This window comes from Corythoichthys intestinalis, chromosome 6 (genome assembly GCF_030265065.1).
Source record: "Corythoichthys intestinalis isolate RoL2023-P3 chromosome 6, ASM3026506v1, whole genome shotgun sequence".
Lineage (NCBI taxonomy): Eukaryota > Metazoa > Chordata > Actinopteri > Syngnathiformes > Syngnathidae > Corythoichthys > Corythoichthys intestinalis.
In genome coordinates, this window is record NC_080400.1 from 31,991,445 (window position 1) to 32,011,060 (window position 19,616).

General features: G+C 41.5%; 1 protein-coding gene across 3 annotated transcripts in view; it reads left to right on the forward strand.

The window, feature by feature from the left end:
• The window catches only part of LOC130917628 (bridge-like lipid transfer protein family member 2), a 41,914-nt gene that overhangs the window by 19,729 nt on the left and 2,569 nt on the right, over window positions 1-19,616 (forward strand). For all 3 annotated transcript variants that reach the window (XM_057839227.1, XM_057839229.1, XM_057839228.1), the window contains exons 26-38: window positions 44-201; window positions 331-537; window positions 3,285-3,384; window positions 3,466-3,648; window positions 3,719-3,840; window positions 4,113-4,268; window positions 4,362-4,483; window positions 4,572-4,752; window positions 4,947-5,033; window positions 6,890-7,000; window positions 7,087-7,222; window positions 18,386-18,510; window positions 18,581-18,682. In XM_057839227.1, the coding sequence (XP_057695210.1) occupies window positions 44-201; window positions 331-537; window positions 3,285-3,384; window positions 3,466-3,648; window positions 3,719-3,840; window positions 4,113-4,268; window positions 4,362-4,483; window positions 4,572-4,752; window positions 4,947-5,033; window positions 6,890-7,000; window positions 7,087-7,222; window positions 18,386-18,510; window positions 18,581-18,682 (1,790 nt within the window). The remainder of the gene's footprint in view (window positions 1-43; window positions 202-330; window positions 538-3,284; window positions 3,385-3,465; window positions 3,649-3,718; window positions 3,841-4,112; window positions 4,269-4,361; window positions 4,484-4,571; window positions 4,753-4,946; window positions 5,034-6,889; window positions 7,001-7,086; window positions 7,223-18,385; window positions 18,511-18,580; window positions 18,683-19,616) is intronic.

The window sequence follows — 19,616 nt, forward strand, 5'->3', positions numbered from 1 at the left end:
ACACGCAAATGCTCACTTATCGTATGGCCCATTCCCTTTGTAGGAACATCAATGCTCCAGAAGTTGATTGAGGAAACAGACAAGTTTGTGGTGTTTTCTGAAGAGGACTCTGGGGTCAGTGACCAGCTGTGTGGCATTGCGGCTTGCCAGACTGATGACATCTACAACCGCAACTGGTTTATTGAGTTGGTCAACTGCCAGGTAGAATACTTTTATAGACTGAAATTTAATACACTACACTTACTGCATGTGTAAAGCTATACTTAATCAGGCCCTAAATGAGTTAGTCATGACAGTGAAGTGATTTTAAAAGTCCTGCTCAACACACAGATGATGCTCCGTGGCACAGAGACAGCCGGCTGCGTCCTGGTGTCTGCAGCCAAGGCCCAGCTGCAGCAGTGTGAGCACCATCCAGCCTGGTACAACGACACTCTGAAGCAAAAGACCACCTGGACCTGTCTCCTGGACGGCATGCAGTACTTTGCCACCATGGAGACTGACCCATCAGAGCAGGAGGACAGGCAGCTTTGGTTGGAGGTGGGCTACACGTGCAGAAATTCGGCCACTTTGGGATTTTTGTCGTAATTTACAGGAGTACATCAAAGACCTCATTTACTGTGAGTTATTATTGTGGTACTTGGCAAAGTCTATTATGAGGAGATCTACAAAATATTTTAAGAAGCTATGCCTGAAAAGACACCAAAAAATACCAATTTTGGATCTATGGAGAGTCAACGATATTTGCCATCACACCCACACCCACATAGAATAGTTTATATATTGTCGCTCATCGTTCTATCTGGTTTGCATTTGGTAGAATTTGCAAAACACTTTACAAGCTAAACATCTTTGATTGAATGCAAGAAATGGATAAACAGCCACATCAAAACCAAAATGGCTACTCTACTTTACTGTTTCTTTTTCAGCATTTCTTCCTGAGATATTTTTGTGATGTCACACAATGATACAGAAATCTCATGTTAACTGAAAATGCTTCAGGGGCAGATTTTTCAAAGTCCTCAAACTGTCAAACTTCAACCTACATTCAATGATGAAAACCAGGGGCGCTGGAAGTCACTCACTCCAGAAGTTCCTGAGGATCTTTTTTAGTTTTTTTACCTATCCAAAAACGGCCGTTTCGGTCCAAATCTGTCATGCCTGCACGTTTTCTCCATACAAGGTGTGTACACTGGCAGTACACACGCATGCTGGATAGTTTACGTACTACTACTAATAGGCAACTACAAAGACAGCGTTCTATTTCACCTACAGTGTCTGTTGGAGTTTTTTAATTAGAAATAAAAACGCCCATGTATTATAATGCAATTCCCGGCAGGTAGACAGCGCAATGGCAAACACATTCGAAAACTAAAAGGTACAATAAGCCACGGTTTAACGCCCCCTTTTCACAAATAGCGCCTTATTCAATGTGAATCAGTACCAAGCAAGGTGTCAGGTGGTGACCAAGTTACTAAAAAAAAAAAAAATCAATATATATTAAATCCCCAGAGTTAGATACACAATTTTTTCAATGTTTTATTTTTTTCCCCAAAAAATGTACCAAAACGTTTTTCTTCCCAACACTAGGAGGTTCTGCAGCACCCTCAGCACCCAATGTCTAGCGCCACGCCACTGATGAAAACTGAACATCTAGTTCTCCAATTTATCTTATATTTGTCATTCAAATTTGGTCGCATTTCAAGGAAAGCTAGTACAGTGATCCCTCGCTGCTTCGCACTTCAAACTTCGAGCCCTCAGTCCATCGCAGATTTTTTTTTTTCAATTAAAAAAATATATACAGTACTGTGCAAAAGTTTTAGGCAGGACACCTGCCTAAAACTTTTGCACAGTCCTGTATATTTTTATTATATTATGTATATACAGGATGTAGTGTATGTATATATTTTCCTCAAGTGGAAGCTTCCATGATCCTAATAAATTTAACAATTAAAAACATGTATATACAGTACAGATTTTTGTGTTTCATCTTGCCTGAGTCATGAAGTTGAAAAGCGCCGCGTGCGTCAATCATCATTTAACTAGTTAAACAGTTGCTGTGGCAACTCATTTTGTGTGTGTAAGTGCTCTCAGTATAAGAATACATTATAACTCCATTAATTCGTTCCACAGCCCGAAAACCTATACTAAATCCTTAATAAATAATGCTGATCCTATTATAAATGGCAATTACACATAGCAAAACAAATACATTATGAATAAAAATCAGAATAATGATATAGTAATAGCAATAATAATAATAAGAATAATACTAATAATGTAATAATGTAACAATCTGGGTTCTAATGTGGCGAATGTGTTTGCGTGGTGTACCTGAACGTATCGCGTGGCTTACTCGATAGTGAGCCTTTTTAGTTTCACTTTCACTTGGTTTACTTGTTGCGGAGGACACTAGGCACAAGTTGATGGAATAAATGATTAGAAACCTAACGAAGCTGGCGATTTCTTAGGCGATGTCACCACAATAATAATAATTGCCACCTTAACTTATAAAGACTGACGAACGGAGGAGGACCGTCATAGACCGTCTACGGCTGTATTGTTGAGCGAGCCATATCACGAATGCGCACCCCACGCTCATATTTTTCTATCATATCTTCATGCCAATGGTAACGGTAAGCATCACATTTTTTCCTTTTTTTTCACCACCTGCACTAGCATTGTTGGAACCCATGTTGATCCCTCTCATAAGAAAATCTGCCATGCGTCTGTCTTGCGGGAAAACAAAGAAACTGAAGTGCTGTCATAGATCGTCGTATTTAGAAAATTGTCTTTGGATGTAGAAACAAATGGCGAGTCAAATTTTACGTCGGACGTCGAAAAGATCGTGTGTCAAAGCGATCGTATGTCGAGGTACTACTGTATATATAAAAAAATGAAATTATACTCGGAGGAAAAAAGTGAAAAAAACATGTCTTATATGTATCTCTTTCCAATGCTAAATCTTAATACTGTAAATAGATTGAACACACATTGAATACATTGCGCTACTTCGCGGTTTTTCACTTATCGCGGCGAGTTGTAGTCCCCATTAACCGTGGAAAAACGAGGGATCATACTATTTTCTTCAAGTACAGTTTGCTGAATTCCAGGGCAAATAACATGAAATGGACACTTCAAGCTTGACTATCCACACAAGGTCAAGCATTAGCTATGATGTCAGTCCATCCTAGAAAACATGCCCCATTGTTAGATATCTCTGTATGCCAGTTGAATGGTTTGTGTAGAATAGTTTTGAAAATGATACATTGTTATATTCTATTCAGGTGAAAAATATCGAGGAGCATCGACAGCGGAATCTTGACTCAGTGCTGGAGCTGATGGAGAGTGGCCAGGCTGTAGGTGGAATGGTTAGCACCACTACGGGTATGACTGATGACACATACAAATGGTTAAAATTTCAGGACATACCTCAACATGAACCTCCCGTCTTGTTTGTGCGCACAGACTGGAACCAGCCAGCGCAGGTAAATGAGGCCCAACAGGTTCAGCGCATCATCTCCCGCTGTAGCTGCCGAATGCACTACATCAGTTACAGCCATGACATCAACCCGGAGCTCGCCACGCAAATTAAACCGCCCGAAATGAGGAACCACCACGAGAAGGAAGACCTGCTAAAGAAACAGGCTGGTAGGTGTGGTCCTCATGTAGCATATGCATTTTCTGTATTAATTTTCTCATGTTTGTTCTCATTTCCCAGGTGCTGTGGACACGTTTACCCTCATTCACCACGACTTGGAGATATCGACCAATCCAGTTCAGTATGCCATGATCCTGGATATTGTGAACAACCTTTTGCTCCACGTGGAGCCCAGACGCAAGGTAGGGCAAATAGTTCAGTTGAGTCTTCATTATTTTTCTTCAGAAGATCATTTTAGAGGACAGACAGAAAGAACAAAGGGGAATAGTGATAAAGATTGAATATACTAGTATATACAGTATATGCAACCTAATTATAACTAGCGTTACAAGATTGTCACGACTTCAAGGATACCCCCTATTAACTGATAGGACAGGAACAGGAAGGTCAGGAATGAACAGGGCAAGTTTTCTTTGCTGATGTCTTTCTGCCTCTGTCGCCATTTTACATACAGGAGCACAGTGAGAAGAAGCAGCGTGTTCGCTTCCAGCTGGAGATCTCGAGTAACCCTGAGGAGCAGCGCAGCAGCATTCTGCATCTCCAGGAAGCTGTCAGGCAACATTTGGCTCAAATAAGACGCCTGGAAAAGCAGATTTACTCCAACAATCGGGTACGTTGACTGTGGTTGCCTATAGACAAATATGTCATTTCTGGTACGATCCATTCCTTTCCTATCCTTTCTTTTTTGGTCAACGTCACCTAGACTCAACCAGAAGATCTAAGCATTGACGATCTGAATGAGATCAACATGCAGCTGCAGAACCAGCTCAACCAGGAGAAGAATGACATGCAGATGAAGAGCGAAGAACTCAACATCCTCATCAGGTTTGCGGGACTTCTGTGTCAACTACACTTGCGGGGAAAAATGACAGGTGGTAAAGTAAATTATTACGGCCAATTTATCTTTTCTCAGGTGCTTTAAGGACTTCCAACTGCAGCGGGCCAACAAGCTAGAGTTGCGCAAGCCGCCAGAGGACGTGAGCGTGGCAAGGAGGACTGAGATCTACTTTGCTCAGGCGCGCTGGTGTCTCACAGAGGAGGACGGACAGCTGGGAATTGCTGAGCTAGAACTACAGCGGTTCATGTACAGTAAAGTAAGGAACAGTTTGGTCTTAAGATCGGATTTTTTCACATCCACGTTCCGATTCTAAAATTTCTTTTCCCACTTTGCTCTTAGAAAAAGCAAATGGCCGTCATCATTCACGTGTTTTTATCTCCTAGGCCTAAGGAAAACAATGCTGGTGGTGCCCCTACCTTCTGCAACTTACTTGTTTCTCTCTCTACACAGCTCAACAAGTCTGATGATACAGCAGAGCATCTGCTGGAGTTGGGCTGGTTCACCATGAACAATCTTCTGCCCAATGCAGCTTACAAAGTAATTCGGACAAGTCTATAAAATGTTCATTATAGCAGCATTTCCTTAAAGTTTTCATAATATATATTAAGAATATTAAGTGCTCAAATTGTTATGGCTGATGATTTATGGACACTCCTCAAGCTAATTAAATAAACACATAATTCTGTCATTCCTGCTCAAAGTCAAATTTTTAAACAAAGGTTGTATAATTATAGTGTAAATTTGTACTTTATGGATGTAAAAAAAACAAAAAAAAAACACATAGTATTACTAGAATTGAGTATTTGTTTTGTTCTCTTTTAAAATTTGATTTTACCATTACTATACCTAACTAGTATAAATTAGGCCTTATGTTTAAAAAATGATTTCTTTTAATGCAGAATTTTTTTTTCTCTTTGATATTTTTTTTTCTCTGAACAATTACAGTGGCGCCTCAACATACGATCGCTTCGACACACAATCTTTTCGACACACAATCTTTTCGACATCCGACTTAAAATTTGATGCAGCATTTGTCTCTACATCCGATGACATGCTCCAAATACAACGATTTATGACGGCGCCACAATTTCTTTGTTTTCCCGCAAGACGGACACACAGCTGATTTTTTTGTGAGAGAAATCAACATGGGTTCCAAGAATGTTAGTGCAGGTGGTGAAAAAAAAGGGAAAAGATGACACTTTACATTGAAATGAAGATGTAAATGATAGAAAAATATGAGCGTGGTGTGCGCGTCCGTGAACTGGCTCAACAACACGGCCGTAGAATGTCTGCGATCTCGACGGTCCTCTTTTGACCTCCGCCAGTCTTGATAAGTTAACATGACAATTATTACTGTAACAACGCCAAAGAAATCGCCAGCTTCGTCAGGTTTTTAATCATTTATTTCAGAACTTGTGCAACACAACACATCTGTCTGCCGCAGCTAAACCCAAAAACAGAACATGAAAAGTAAAAGCTCTAATGCACCTCTCACTCTCACGTTAGCCACGCGGTGCGTTTAGATACATCACGCAAAACTCAACCTCCACATTAGAACCCAATTTGTTACATTATTACGGCTATTATTACTATTATTATTAAATATTATTATTACGATTTTTATTTATAATTTATTTGTTTTGCTCTGTGTAGTTGCTATTTGCAAAAGTACCAGCAGTATTTATTAAGGATTTAGTGTAGGTTTTCGGCCATTGGAACAAAGTAATGGAATTATGGGAAAATCCTGCTCGACATACGACCATTTCAACTTACAAACAAGGTCCTGGGACGAATTCACTTCGTATTTAGAGGTACCGCAGTATTTTCAAAACATTCTTAGAAAGTTATTCATTAGAGCAACCAGAAAAAAAACAAATGTCCTCAAAAGCTGGCAGATTTTTTTTTAATCTGAATTTGGTATTAGCATGGAGGTGAGATTATATACATGAACCCAAAAAGTTACATTAGCAGTGGAATTTCTAAACTTATGCTAATGCGTTTTATATTCTTCTTTTATTCTCTGCCTGGGTTCCCGCCCACAGCGCTTGAGGGTATGTATTCACACAGCTGTTTGTCTGTGATCATACCATCTTGTTTGTCCACATGACATCCTGTGGTTCTCACGCACAAGCGTCATCACCGAGCCTGACTCATAAAAAAAAAAAAAAAAAAATGTGTGTTGAGCACATATTGAGGCCATTTCAGTCTGACATCATTTATTTCCAAAAGCACAGTGAGCTTTTTGAAACCTGTGGATTATTTTTTTAGAATTATTTATTTCTATAATAATAATAAATCAAAGCACTCAAGAGTCTTGCAAAATGGGCTCAAGCGTAGTTGGAATGGGCTTGTGTAAGTACAACTATGCCCTAAATGTTCTATTTTCTCACTAGGTGGTGCTTCGTCCTCAGAGCGCCTGCCAATCAGGACGACAGTTTGCTCTGCGCATCTTCAGCAAAGTGCGTCCCCCCGTGGGTGGGATCTCTGTCAAGGAGCACTTTGAGGTGAAGAAAGTCACAATTGACCTCCCCATCGCAGTTTTGGGGAGGTTTTCCTCTGTAGCTGATCGTGAAAACGCTGATGTTTTCAGGTGAACGTGGTGCCCCTCACGATCCAGCTCATGTACCAGTTCTTCAAAAGGATGATGGGATTCTTCTTCCCGGGGAGGAACATGGAGGAGGAGGAGGTGACCGATGAGGAGGACAAGTTCCGACTTGTCACCACGGGTGTGTTTTTTATTTCCATTAAAGCTTTCATGCATTAATTTGTTTTTTTAAAAAAAACCTTACAGGGTACTCATACATTTAGCACCATCAATGGCATGCAATGAGTTAAATACTATGGGGGGGGGGGGGAATCAACTTTAGAGTGTTACGTGGGTCAGTACTAGCGATGAAACGGTTTGCGGTTCAAAGCCGAACCGTACGGTTCGCCCTGTACGGTTCAATATGCCTTTGTTAGAGGCAGGAATTTGAGCACTACTTGTTTTGGGGTGCAAAGGGTTAATGAGTGTGTGTGCATGGGGTGGGTGTGTCACTGTCACTCTGTCAACTGATTAATACCACCTGTGACTACCTGGGAAAGTTTGATTGAGGTAGAAAGAGAGGAGGCAGGGTGCCAATTTTCTGTTGACCGCTAACGCCAGCATTGCATTTAGTATTCCATCCCATCGTATTAGATTCGCTCTATACGCTAATATTTGATAGTTTATGTTCGGTTCAACTTCACTTTAAGTTTGACACGATCACGGTGACGGTGCACACTATTGCGATACAGCGTATACGAACGTGTCACTAGTTCAGCTTAAGCGGACGTGAAAGTGACAAATTTAAAAGTAGTAATGTGACCAAAGTTTATTATACACGCGATCATATTAAGGAATTAGACAAATGGAAGCCATCGGATGACCGACCCAGCCTCACCCGAGTCGTCGTGGATGCAGCGCGTCAGACAGAGCCCCGCTCTCCTCTCTATGTGAGTAATTGGACACTCACACAATATTGTCAACAGAAAACGGTGCTTACCTATTAGCGCGGAAACTTCGTTGGATTGCCACTCGCAAAATAATGGACCACGCTGGATGTTGACTGTGAGTAAATGAAAAAGATTGACTGAGCGCAGCGCAACCCATGGTATGTGGAAGTCTTTTTATTCATACTGTGAACATTCACATGCTTGGACACAGTTGATTAATAATAGTGACATATTGGATGTCTTTGGATGCCGTGGTCGCTGTGACGTCATCTTGATCTCCCGTTAACTGACGAAGTGCGTGTGTGTGCGCGCTCATTAACTAGGTGACAATTGGTGTCAAGAGTTGCGTTAACGAGGGCTCATAAATTTCTTCTGCAACTTTGTGTGCATCGTTTGCTGGGTTTCAAAATGAATGGATCAATGCCTGGTTCAGTTGTGAATGAATCAAAGTCAGAATCAAATGAAACAAAAACTAATGAAGCTGTGAAAAGGAAAGTCATTCTCACTGAAAAGGCTTTAATGTGTAAAATGGAAAAGCTTCAAAAGGAACGCCAAACAAAGGTGAATAAAATGAAGAGTTACATTATTGCTCTTAAAGAGCTAATGGAGAATGATGACAACGCATCACAAGTCCAAACTCAGTTAGACATCTTGATGCCATTGCACGACGATGCAATAATGCTGCATGAGTCACTAATGGAAATAATCCCTGATGCTGAAAAAGAAAAACAAACAGCATGGTTTTCAAGTATTAATAAATATAACAAAAGGTTTATTGAAGATGTGAAACAATGGCTGTGTGGAATTAAGAAGCAAGTTGCAAAGCATGCGTCAAATGAAATGGACCCAGATGACATTCAGCCGAATGACAGCATTTCAAATGTGGGAAATAAAAAATATGGATCAAAATCTGGGAGTTCAACTTCTGGCTCTTCAATTTCCTCTTCTCGGGTCAAAGCAGAAGCGGACATGGCTGCTCTTCTCGCGCGTCAAAGATTGCTCAAACAAAAACAAGAGTTGGATCAGCAAGAAGAGGAAATAAAGAAAAGGAAAGAGAGACTTGAGCTTGAAATGGAGATAGCAGCAGCTCAGGCAAAGATGGATGTCTTAAAAGTCTCAGGAAGCTGTGTTAAGGGCAGCAGAAGCAAACAATCAGATGGTATGGAATCCTACTTTGCCAGAGGGGCTCTTGCTGCTGTCAACGCTCAGTTGGATTCTGTTGTGCCTGGTGGCCATGTACGGTATGACAGTCTGATTTCATCCAAGTCACACAAAATAAAATTACAGAGGGCAGTTCCTGTTGATGGTGGTCCTCAAACAGTCCAGCAGATACCATTTGTATATCCAGTGGCTCCGGAGGTCCAAAATCTTGTGGCAGCTTCTCAATCTGCAGCCAGACCATACGTTCATATGCCATCCGGTGACGATAGTCAAAATTTATTGTCCGTAATGGCAAAACAAAATGAAATATCTGCTCTGCTGGTACGACAACATAACACCTCTCATTTGCCGAAAAGAGAGATCCAAGTATTTGATGGAGATCCTCTTCATTACCACACCTTTATGAGAGATTTTGAGCATGCTGTTGAAGAGAGGACAGGAGATGCTCGGGATTGCTTGCACTTCCTTTCACAATACACAAGAGGAGAACCACGAGAGCTTGTTCGAAGTTGTCAACGAATGCCTCCAGATAGAGGATACCAAACAGCAAAAGAATTGCTTGAAAAACATTTTGGGAATGAACAAAAGATAGCTTCAGCTTATATGGATAAGGTACTTGCATGGCCAATGGTTAAGGCAGAGGATACCAAAGCTCTCCAAGCTTATGGTCTTTTCTTGAGAGGATGCTGTAATGCTATGGATGACATACAATATATGGATGAGCTTAACATGCCTGCAAATATGCTGCTGATGATTAAGAAGTTACCATACAAGCTCAGAGACAAATGGAGGTCAGTAGTTTGTGACATTCAAGAGACCTGTCAACGGCGAGTAACTTTCTCTGACATTGTAAGTTTCATAGAGCGCCAAGTGAAAATCAGTACAGACCCTGTATTTGGCGATATACAGGATACTTCAAAGACAAGTCAAGTCAGATACAGCATCAAGGATACCAATCGTCAAATACGAAATAAAGGAAGCAGTTTTGCAACCACAACAGCAATAGGTGATTACAAGACTCAAGTGAAAAGGCAAGAAACTCCATTGGGAAAAAGAACCTGCATATATTGCAAAGCCCAACATGCATTGGAGTTTTGTCCCCAACTAGAGAAAAAGCCACATAAAGACAAAATAACTTTTTTGAGAGAACATGGAGTCTGCTTTGGTTGTCTAGCAGTAGGCCACCGAAGTAAGGACTGCAGACGGCGCCTATCTTGCAAAACGTGTGGAGCTAATCACCCTAGCTTGCTTCCTATTCCCACAAAGACTAAAGACCAAAATACAGATGGAGCAAGTGCAGAAGACTCATTCGTTCCAGTGGACAGCTCTCCAGTGCTGGTACAAAGCAGTGGTCTCACTGGGGCCGGCGACCATGACTGCAAGCTTCCCATTGTGCCTGTCAAGATAAAGTCAAAACGGGGGCAGAAGATTGTTGAAACATTTGCCTTTTTAGACCAAGGTAGCTCCAGCTCCTTTTGCACGACAAACCTTATTAACAGACTGAATGTGTCAGGAACAGCGATAAAAATTCTCCTGAGGACTATGGGTCAAGAAAAACTTGTGAAAAGTCGAGTCGTAACAGATTTGGAAGTAGCTGGCCTAGAAGGTGACCTGTACTGTGATTTGCCAGATGTTTTTACACAGGAAAAAATGCCTGTATCCAGAGACAACATCCCACAAGAGCAGGATTTGGAGAGGTGGCAATATTTGCAAGGATTACATTTGCCTCAAATTGATGCAGACGTTGAATTGTTGATCGGCTTGAATGCACCAAAAGCTTTGGAACCAGTGAAAGTGATTCCTAGTGAAAATGGAGGCCCATTTGCTGTGCAGACGTTGTTGGGTTGGACTGTAAATGGACCAATATCAGGTGAAACTGATTTAGAGCAAACTAGCATCACGGTTAACCGCATATCTGTTTTGAAATTGGATGAACTGTGGAAGCAGCAGTTTCAAGTGGACTTCCCTGAATGCACGTATGATGAGCAACTGGGCCCATCAAGGGAAGATGGCCAATTTATGCAACTGGTCGAAAGTACGGTTAAGCTGGAGGATGGTCACTACACCATTGGTTTGCCTCTGAAGAAAAGAAATGTGCTAATGCCGGACAATCGTACATTAGCAATTCAACGAATTTCGAGTCTCCAAAAAAGGTTCCAAAAGGACGCCAAGTTCCACACAGACTATGCCACCTTCATGCATAGTATTATCTCCAGCGGTTATGCTGAGAAAATCCCTACTATTGAACTGACATGCAAACCTGGCAGAACATGGTATATTCCACATCATGGTGTATACCACCCACAGAAGAACAAGATCAGAGTGGTGTTTGATTGTGCTGCATCATTTCAAGGAATATCGCTGAACTCAGAGTTATTGCAGGGACCTGACCTTACTAGCTCTTTAGTAGGCGTTATCACCAGATTTAGAAAAGAACTGGTAGTTTTGATGGCAGATATTGAAGCCATGTACCACCAGGTAAGAGTACCACCAGAGGACTGCGACCTACTAAGATTCCTTTGGTGGCCAAGTGGTGATTTCAGGCAACCTCTTGAGGAGTACAGAATGTGTGTCCATCTATTCGGAGCAACCTCCTCACCAAGCTGTGCTAACTTTGCTCTGCAGAGGTGTGCGAAGGACAACAGCAACTCCTTCAGTCAATCGGTGGTGGACACCATTTTGCACAACTTCTATGTGGATGACTGTCTCGTGTCAATTCCGTCAGAACACGAAGCCATTGCTCTTTACCATGATCTTCGAGCTATTTGTGCTAAAGGTGGCTTTCAGCTAAAGAAGTGGATGAGTAACAGCAGCAGTACTGGCATCACGCATGGACAGGTTATGGAGAAAGGAGATGCGAATGACATTGCTTGACTCTATTTTCTGGACTGATAGCACGTCAGTGTTAAAGTATGTGAAAAATGAAACCACCAGATTTAAGACATTTGTGGCAAATAGAGTGTCCGACATCCTGAAAGCATCCTACGCATCTCAATGGAAATATGTAAGCACTTCATTAAATCCAGCAGATATAGCATCCAGAGGACTTGGAATGAAGTGTTTCCTAAAGAATGAACAATGGTTGTGTGGCCCACAATTCCTGATGGCAGATGAACAATGGCCCACAAACCAAGACTGCATAGAAGAGCTCTTGGAGCACAATGATCCTGAACTCAAAATGAACATCTCTGTTAACGTTGTTACAGCAGCAGAAGTTGATTCAATTTCTCGCTTGATTGACCGGTCCTCATCATGGAACCATCTGAGAAGGGTGATGAGTTGGATTTTAAGATTCAGACAAAGGCTCTTAAGTCTCATGAAGAAGAGGAAGGAGATCAATGTACTGCTGCGGGACTGGAAAAAGGATGAGCAAAAACAGAACGAGATCATGAATAAAGAACTGCAGCATGTCAAAGACTTGTTCCAAGTGTCCCTCAGTGTAGAGGACATCCAAGAGGCAGAACTAAAAATAATTGAACTATGTCAAAGAAAAGGATTTCCAGAGGAGTTTTCAAGTCTCCAAAAGCATCAGTCTGTGAAACAAACAAGTCATATACACAGACTTAATCCAAAACTTGATAATGGCATTTTAAGAGTTGGTGGAAGACTCAGCTGGGCAGCAATGCCAGAAGAAGCAAAGCATCCAGCCATATTGACCAAGGATATTCATATCTCTGATCTAATCTTACGACATGTACACAAGGAAGTTGGTCATGGTGGTAGAACCCACATGTTGGCTAAACTACGACAGAAATATTGGATCATTGGGGCCGGTATGGCTATACGCAAGATTCTGGCTAAATGCGTCGTTTGTCGACGTGTTTTGGCTGTGCCAGCTAGCCAACAAATGGCGGACCTACCACGGAACAGGATTTCCCCTGATGAACCACCATTCACCTCTGTGGGAGTTGATTGTTTCGGTCCATTTGAGGTAAAACGTGGAAGATCCAAAGTTAAAAGATATGGCGTGATATTCACCTGCTTAGCTCTTAGAGCGGTCCATATTGAAGTGGCTGCATCGTTGGAAACGGACTCTTTTATCAACACCCTACGTCGCTTTATATCACGAAGAGGCCAAGTCAAAGAGCTCTGCTCAGACAATGGAACAAACTTTGTGGGCGCTGATAGAGAGTTGAAAAGAGCGTTGGAACCATGGAATCAGTCTCAGATCCATGATGAACTCCTGCAGAAAGGTATCAAGTGGAAATTCAATCCTCCAGCCGGGTCCCATCATGGCGGAGCTTGGGAGAGATTAATTCGATCTATCAGGAAAGTCCTCAACTCAACATTGAGAGAGCAGGCTCTGGATGATGACGCTCTTCACACCGTGCTGTGTGAAGTGGAAGCCATTCTTAACAGCAGGCCATTAACGAAAGCATCACCAGATCCTAATGACTTAGAGGCCTTGACTCCAAACCATCTCCTGCTACTTAAAGGCCAGCCATCTTTTCCTCCTGGTGTTTTTCGAAAAGAGGACTTGTATGCTGTGCGTAGATGGCGACAAGTACAATACATGTCAGACTTGTTCTGGAAGAGGTGGACGAAGGAGTACCTCCCACAGCTTCAAGAACGTCACAAGTGGAATACAATCAAGCGGAATTTCATTCCTGGAGACATTGTGCTCATTGTAGATGATTCTGCACCTCGCAACTCATGGATCATGGGCAGAGTTGTCAAGACTGTTCAAGATAGGAAAGGACTTGTTCGACAAGTCAAGATTAAGACCAAGACTAACTATCTGGACAGGCCTGTCACAAAAATTTGTCTCCTGCAAGAATCTGAAGTAACCTGATGATTCCGTGCTGACATAATTGATTCATCTTATGGCATTGACTTTGATTTACTAGGCTCCATGAATTATGGAACCTCAAGCCTAGTGATTTTAAGAGCACGTGATGATCCCCTTTGCTTACGGGCACTGATGGAGTATTGTATTTTAGAAAAAACAAAATGAGAAAAAATATGGTGTTAATATTGCATGCGTTTTGTATTCAATTTGGTCTATGCCTCTATTATAGTTCAGTAATTATTATGTTAATAATTAGGGGCCGGAATGTTAGAGGCAGGAATTTGAGCACTACTTGTTTTGGGGTGCAAAGGGTTAATGAGTGTGTGTGCATGGGGTGGGTGTGTCACTGTCACTCTGTCAACTGATTAATACCACCTGTGACTACCTGGGAAAGTTTGATTGAGGTAGAAAGAGAGGAGGCAGGGTGCCAATTTTCTGTTGACCGCTAACGCCAGCATTGCATTTAGTATTCCATCCCATCGTATTAGATTCGCTCTATACGCTAATATTTGATAGTTTATGTTCGGTTCAACTTCACTTTAAGTTTGACACGATCACGGTGACGGTGCACACTATTGCGATACAGCGTATACGAACGTGTCACTAGTTCAGCTTAAGCGGACGTGAAAGTGACAAATTTAAAAGTAGTAATGTGACCAAAGTTTATTATACACGCGATCATATTAAGGAATTAGACAAATGGAAGCCATCGGATGACCGACCCAGCCTCACCCGAGTCGTCGTGGATGCAGCGCGTCAGACAGAGCCCCGCTCTCCTCTCTATGTGAGTAATTGGACACTCACACAATAGCCTTTATGAACCACGCCTTTTCGGTTTTGCAATTAATGTATTCCGAACGCTTGTGGAATGAATTGATCGAGCTCTGTGTGCCTGTGTGTAACGTGAAGCACCGCTGTGGAGAAATTACCGCCCCGCAAGTAAATGTCGGATCGCTGTCAAGCACCTGTGTAATAGAAGCCAAGTAACGCCCTCGCTCGCTTACGAGCGAAGTGAAAGTGAAACAAGAATGAAAACAAATAGCTATGGCGAGCAGAGGAGTGGAGAGACCGAATTTTGAGGAACCACCGGCTTCTTTCAAATCTGCGGTGTGGCAACATTTTGGTTTCCCCGTGGACTACAATGCGGAGGGAGAGAAAATATTGAAGAAAAAAAAATTGCAAGCATTGCTCAGCGCTTGTTCCCCATGCTAATGGCAACACTTTTAAAACATGACTCCGGCACCTCAGCCGGTATCACCCACAGATATCACGTTCTCAGGGTAGGACAACCCCGAAGATGACACCAGTGAAAACACACGGCGGGCTTCGTTAATTTATTTGCAACGCTTGACCCGCGTTACATTGTTCCCTCGCAGACATATTTCTCCAACAAAGTAATCCCCGACATTTATGAAATTGCACGCAAAGCCATCGAAGATGATTTCGCTAAAGCACATAGTTTCACCCTGACCACTGATAGTTGGAAGTTGGACGTTCTGTGCTACAGAGTGCTACTGCCTAACTGTGACGGTCCACTATAATTCATACCTGTCAAATTGTACGGTCTCGTCGTAATTTGTACAAGTGAGCACTCATTTTTAAATATGTACGCTGTACGTTACGTTCAAAATCTGCACGTTTTTCGTGCATTACGTTTTTTTTTTTTCATCCGTTCGGATTTGGTAACCGTTTCTTCAACGAGACAATGCGTTGGTTGAATGACGCGAGAAAAGTCAGAGACTCTGAGAGGGAAGAGTGTTTGTTGAGACGCTGTAGCAAACGCGATGCTAGGCTAGGTGGCTCCAATATTACCTGACTTAGCCGACAACATACAATCTACGCCTAGATATCTCATGCATATAGAACTACACTCAAAATGACAGACTCGGTAGCATTAGTAAACAGCCGCCATTTTAGAGCAGTAAACTTCTCAGAAAGGCTCTGTTGTAGTAAACCTTACGAGCGAACCTAAGCAACTTTTTATCTAAAATACTCCTAAATCGGCAAAATCTTGACTTGAGTCTATCTTTAAAGGATGAAACAGTTTTAAAATTTTCACGTCAAAAGTAGACAGAAGGGAACTAATGCAAAAAAGGAAGCAATTCTATCAACTTCAACGATTAATTCACAACATTAAATGACCTCCAAACATAGCAAAGGTTACTGTTTTTGGGTGTTTTTTTTTTTTGTTTTTTTTTCTTAATGAAAAAAAAACATGAAAGGTATCACCAGTTACTTGGCCAAGTAACTTTTTTACTACTGTGTGTGTATTTCAGTCATCAGTCACTACACTAGCCAAAGAGCTAAGAGGCATTTTAACAGTCAAAAATGTTTACATTTTAAGTGTTTATTTCATTTTTTTAAAAGCAAAATAAAGGCAGTTTAAAACAAAACAAAAAACGCAAACCGAAACTGAACCGAAACCGTGATCCTAAAACCGAGGTTCAAACCGAACCGTGGGCTAACTGAACCGTTGCACCCGTAGTCAGTACCAATTGTGTATTTCTCTCCCTGAAAGGGATAGATTGAGAGTAATTTTAAAGGGAACCACAGATGGCAGAAAGACTAGTTCTTAAAAGATAAACATTAGTACGAGTTAAAATAATTTGATATTAAAACCCCTCTTGATGTTTTTGTTTTTACACAATTTGTAAAATTAGTTTAACTAGTAAGTCGCCATTGATGTTGACGTCACTGGACTACGCTGCCGGGCTTCCAGAGTATGACTAGCGACATAAACATGTCATCTGTTCAACCCTTTCAATTTGAACCCGAGAGGAAGATCAATGAGCAGGATGGCACTGTCGATATGTCACAAAACGAGCAGCAAAAGCAAAATGAACAGGAAAGACATGATGAGACGAGACAAGAGTAGAAAAAAAAGTGTTCTGCCAAAATGTGGTATACCGGCGAAACGTCCTACAAGACGCGAAGTTGATACCCAAAGTACTACCGTACGCTTTAAGCTTTTGTTTAGAATATCAGGGGTCCCCAAACTTTTTCCTTTGAGGGCCACATAACTCTTCCCTTCTCTGATGGGGGGCCGGGGTCAGTTTGTAACAGAAAAAGTGTGACGATTGCAGGAGTGCCTAAATGTAAAAATGTATTGTTTTTCAGAAAGCAACCATCAAATAAACCCTTTCTGGATTTTTCACGGAACAAAAGTAAATAAAATAGAAATAATATAACATAATATAATATAATAATAACACTATTAATTGAATAGATAACAACCAAATAACCCTCTCTGGGGTCTTCACAGAAAAAGCCAGAAAATAAATAACACAAGTAAAAAAAAAATTAAAAATTGTTCAGGGGGCCGGACCAAATGTGGAGGCGGGCCGTATCCTGCCCGCGGGCCGTAGTTTGGGGACCCCTGGTTTGGATGCATATAAGCAGAACATACTAAAGATGCCTTAAGAAAATACTTAAACGTAGTCATTTCAAATAAGGGTGGTTTAAATGCGCTACTTGACTAAGGTGGTCAAGAGATCGACAATCTGCTTTAAAGCTACCACAATAAAATACAATGCTTAAAAGTATGAGAGGGAAAAACATGCAAAAAATATTTTTTGGCAATAAAAAGGTAATAAAAGACTCAATTAAAAAAACTAATAGTAAGTACTTACCGCTTTTAACAGTTGTGTGCATGTGTTGGACGTCTTGCCATGTAAAAAACTAAGGAAAGCAATGAAGGGGTCGAAAATGGCACTAAGTCAATATCTCGGCAACCTGCCTACGATCGGTTTAAAGACACTGCTGATGAGCTGGAATTGGATCCAGGTTCGACGATGGGAACTCCTCCCACAGCTTCAATAAAACAATCTGACCAGCAGCAGAATATGACAAAATCATGCCAGTCGTCATACTAGCTCGCTTGCTAGTTAGCGCAGCTATTTGCCCAGTCCAGCTCAAGTACGTCATCACCCTGAGCGTCCGTTGCGTGCATAAAACATGGCGCCCTCCATAGGTCAAAACATGTACCGTACTAAATATTATAGATTTTTAAGTGAATGGCAATATTTTGTGTTTCTAATAGCATATTTTAGTAAAAGAGAACAATTGTGTATTATTAGGGCCTACAAGTCTTTAAGTTCCAGGTTCCCTTTAAAAGGCAACACTTTCATTGTGTGCATCCCAGCAGAAAGAATCTTGTTAAATGAATTTAAAAAAGACTAAATTTCATTTGCCTTTTACGTACTGGCAAAGAAAAATTGGAATTAAAAAGTGTCTGAAATGGCCGGCAAGTATTTTATCAATGCCTTTTGCATACTTACAGTAAATACTTTGAGCAATTGTCTTTCACATTGAGGGCAATTTATACTAGGTGATGTCCCTTTTAAAGTATCCAATTGATTTTATAAATTCTGTTCTGCCACTTTTGAAAGTAGTTTCCATTGTTATTGTCACAGCGACCATTTCAAGTCATTTTGTGGAATTTCATCTCTCCCTTCCACACGCCAAGGTATCCCTGTGAAGACTCGTCAGTCCTCCGAGGACACCATGGGCCCAATGGGTCCCAGTAAAAGCGTGACCCAGGGGATGAACCGCAGTGCCGGCGTCAGGAGGTCCTTCAGGAAACCTCTTGAGGTATCCATACCTATTATTGATCGTGTCAGGATTCATCAATGGCTATTAAGCACTCTTTCCTCATCACCAGCATCCAGTTGATGACATCGACAAAATGAAGGAGCGAGCAGCTATGAACAACTCCTTCATTTATATCAAGATTCCTCAAGTGCCGCTTTGTGTCAGTTATAAGGTGACTAAAGTTCTATTCATTTTTCTGTCTTTATCTAAAAGCTTTTGTGAGCTAAAGTCATTATATAATACAGTGATCCCTTGCGACTTTGCGGTTCACGTTTCGCGGATTCAGTCGATCACGGATCACGGAATTTCAAAAAGTATCAAGCATCAAAAATAAAACGGAAAAAATACACGTTTCATTTTAAGGCGCAGGAGACATTGTTTTCGCAGCAAGGCAGACATGACTCGGGCTTTGTACATACCCACGGGCACTCATACATGGTGTGTGATTGGTTCCAGTGAGATTGACACAATTGAGCACCAATGCAGCCTCTCCAGCCGATGAGACCACCAATCAGAATGGCTTCATCCCGTGAGCTGATTGGCTGTGCACTATCGTCTTCTCGGCCTTACCCATTATAATCGACGGACAAGTCCACCAATAAAAGTGGCCTTATCCCATGAAGTGATTGGTCGTTTACCATTGCAGCGTTCCCTATGCTGATTGAAAAACTATAGAACAATCTCCATTTTAAAGCTGGAAAACTGCTTTGAAACACATTTTGACAATTTATTCCCAGTCGACAGCAATCAGACAGCAAGGGAAAACGACAAACAGACCCAGACGAAGAGTAAGGCAGGATCTTAGGTCAACAAAAGATTCCTAAGCAAAATGACAACGGTTAGTTAAACATTCAGTCTTTTAAAGGCTCTGGTGAGGCGGGCTGTGGTCAGGAAGAAGGTTGTGTTTGGGCATTTTACGTTATTGTCTGTTGTGGATTGAGCAAGAGAGTTAATGTTGTCAGGGCAACGAGAGTTGAGGATTTTTCCAGCCTCAGCGCCACATGAGTGCTGAGTGTCAACTTCTCAGTCGTGGGTTCCTCCATTATCAGATGTTCCTTGTGGGAGGAGAGGATGTCCTTTCATTGTTCTGGCCTGTCCACTGTTGT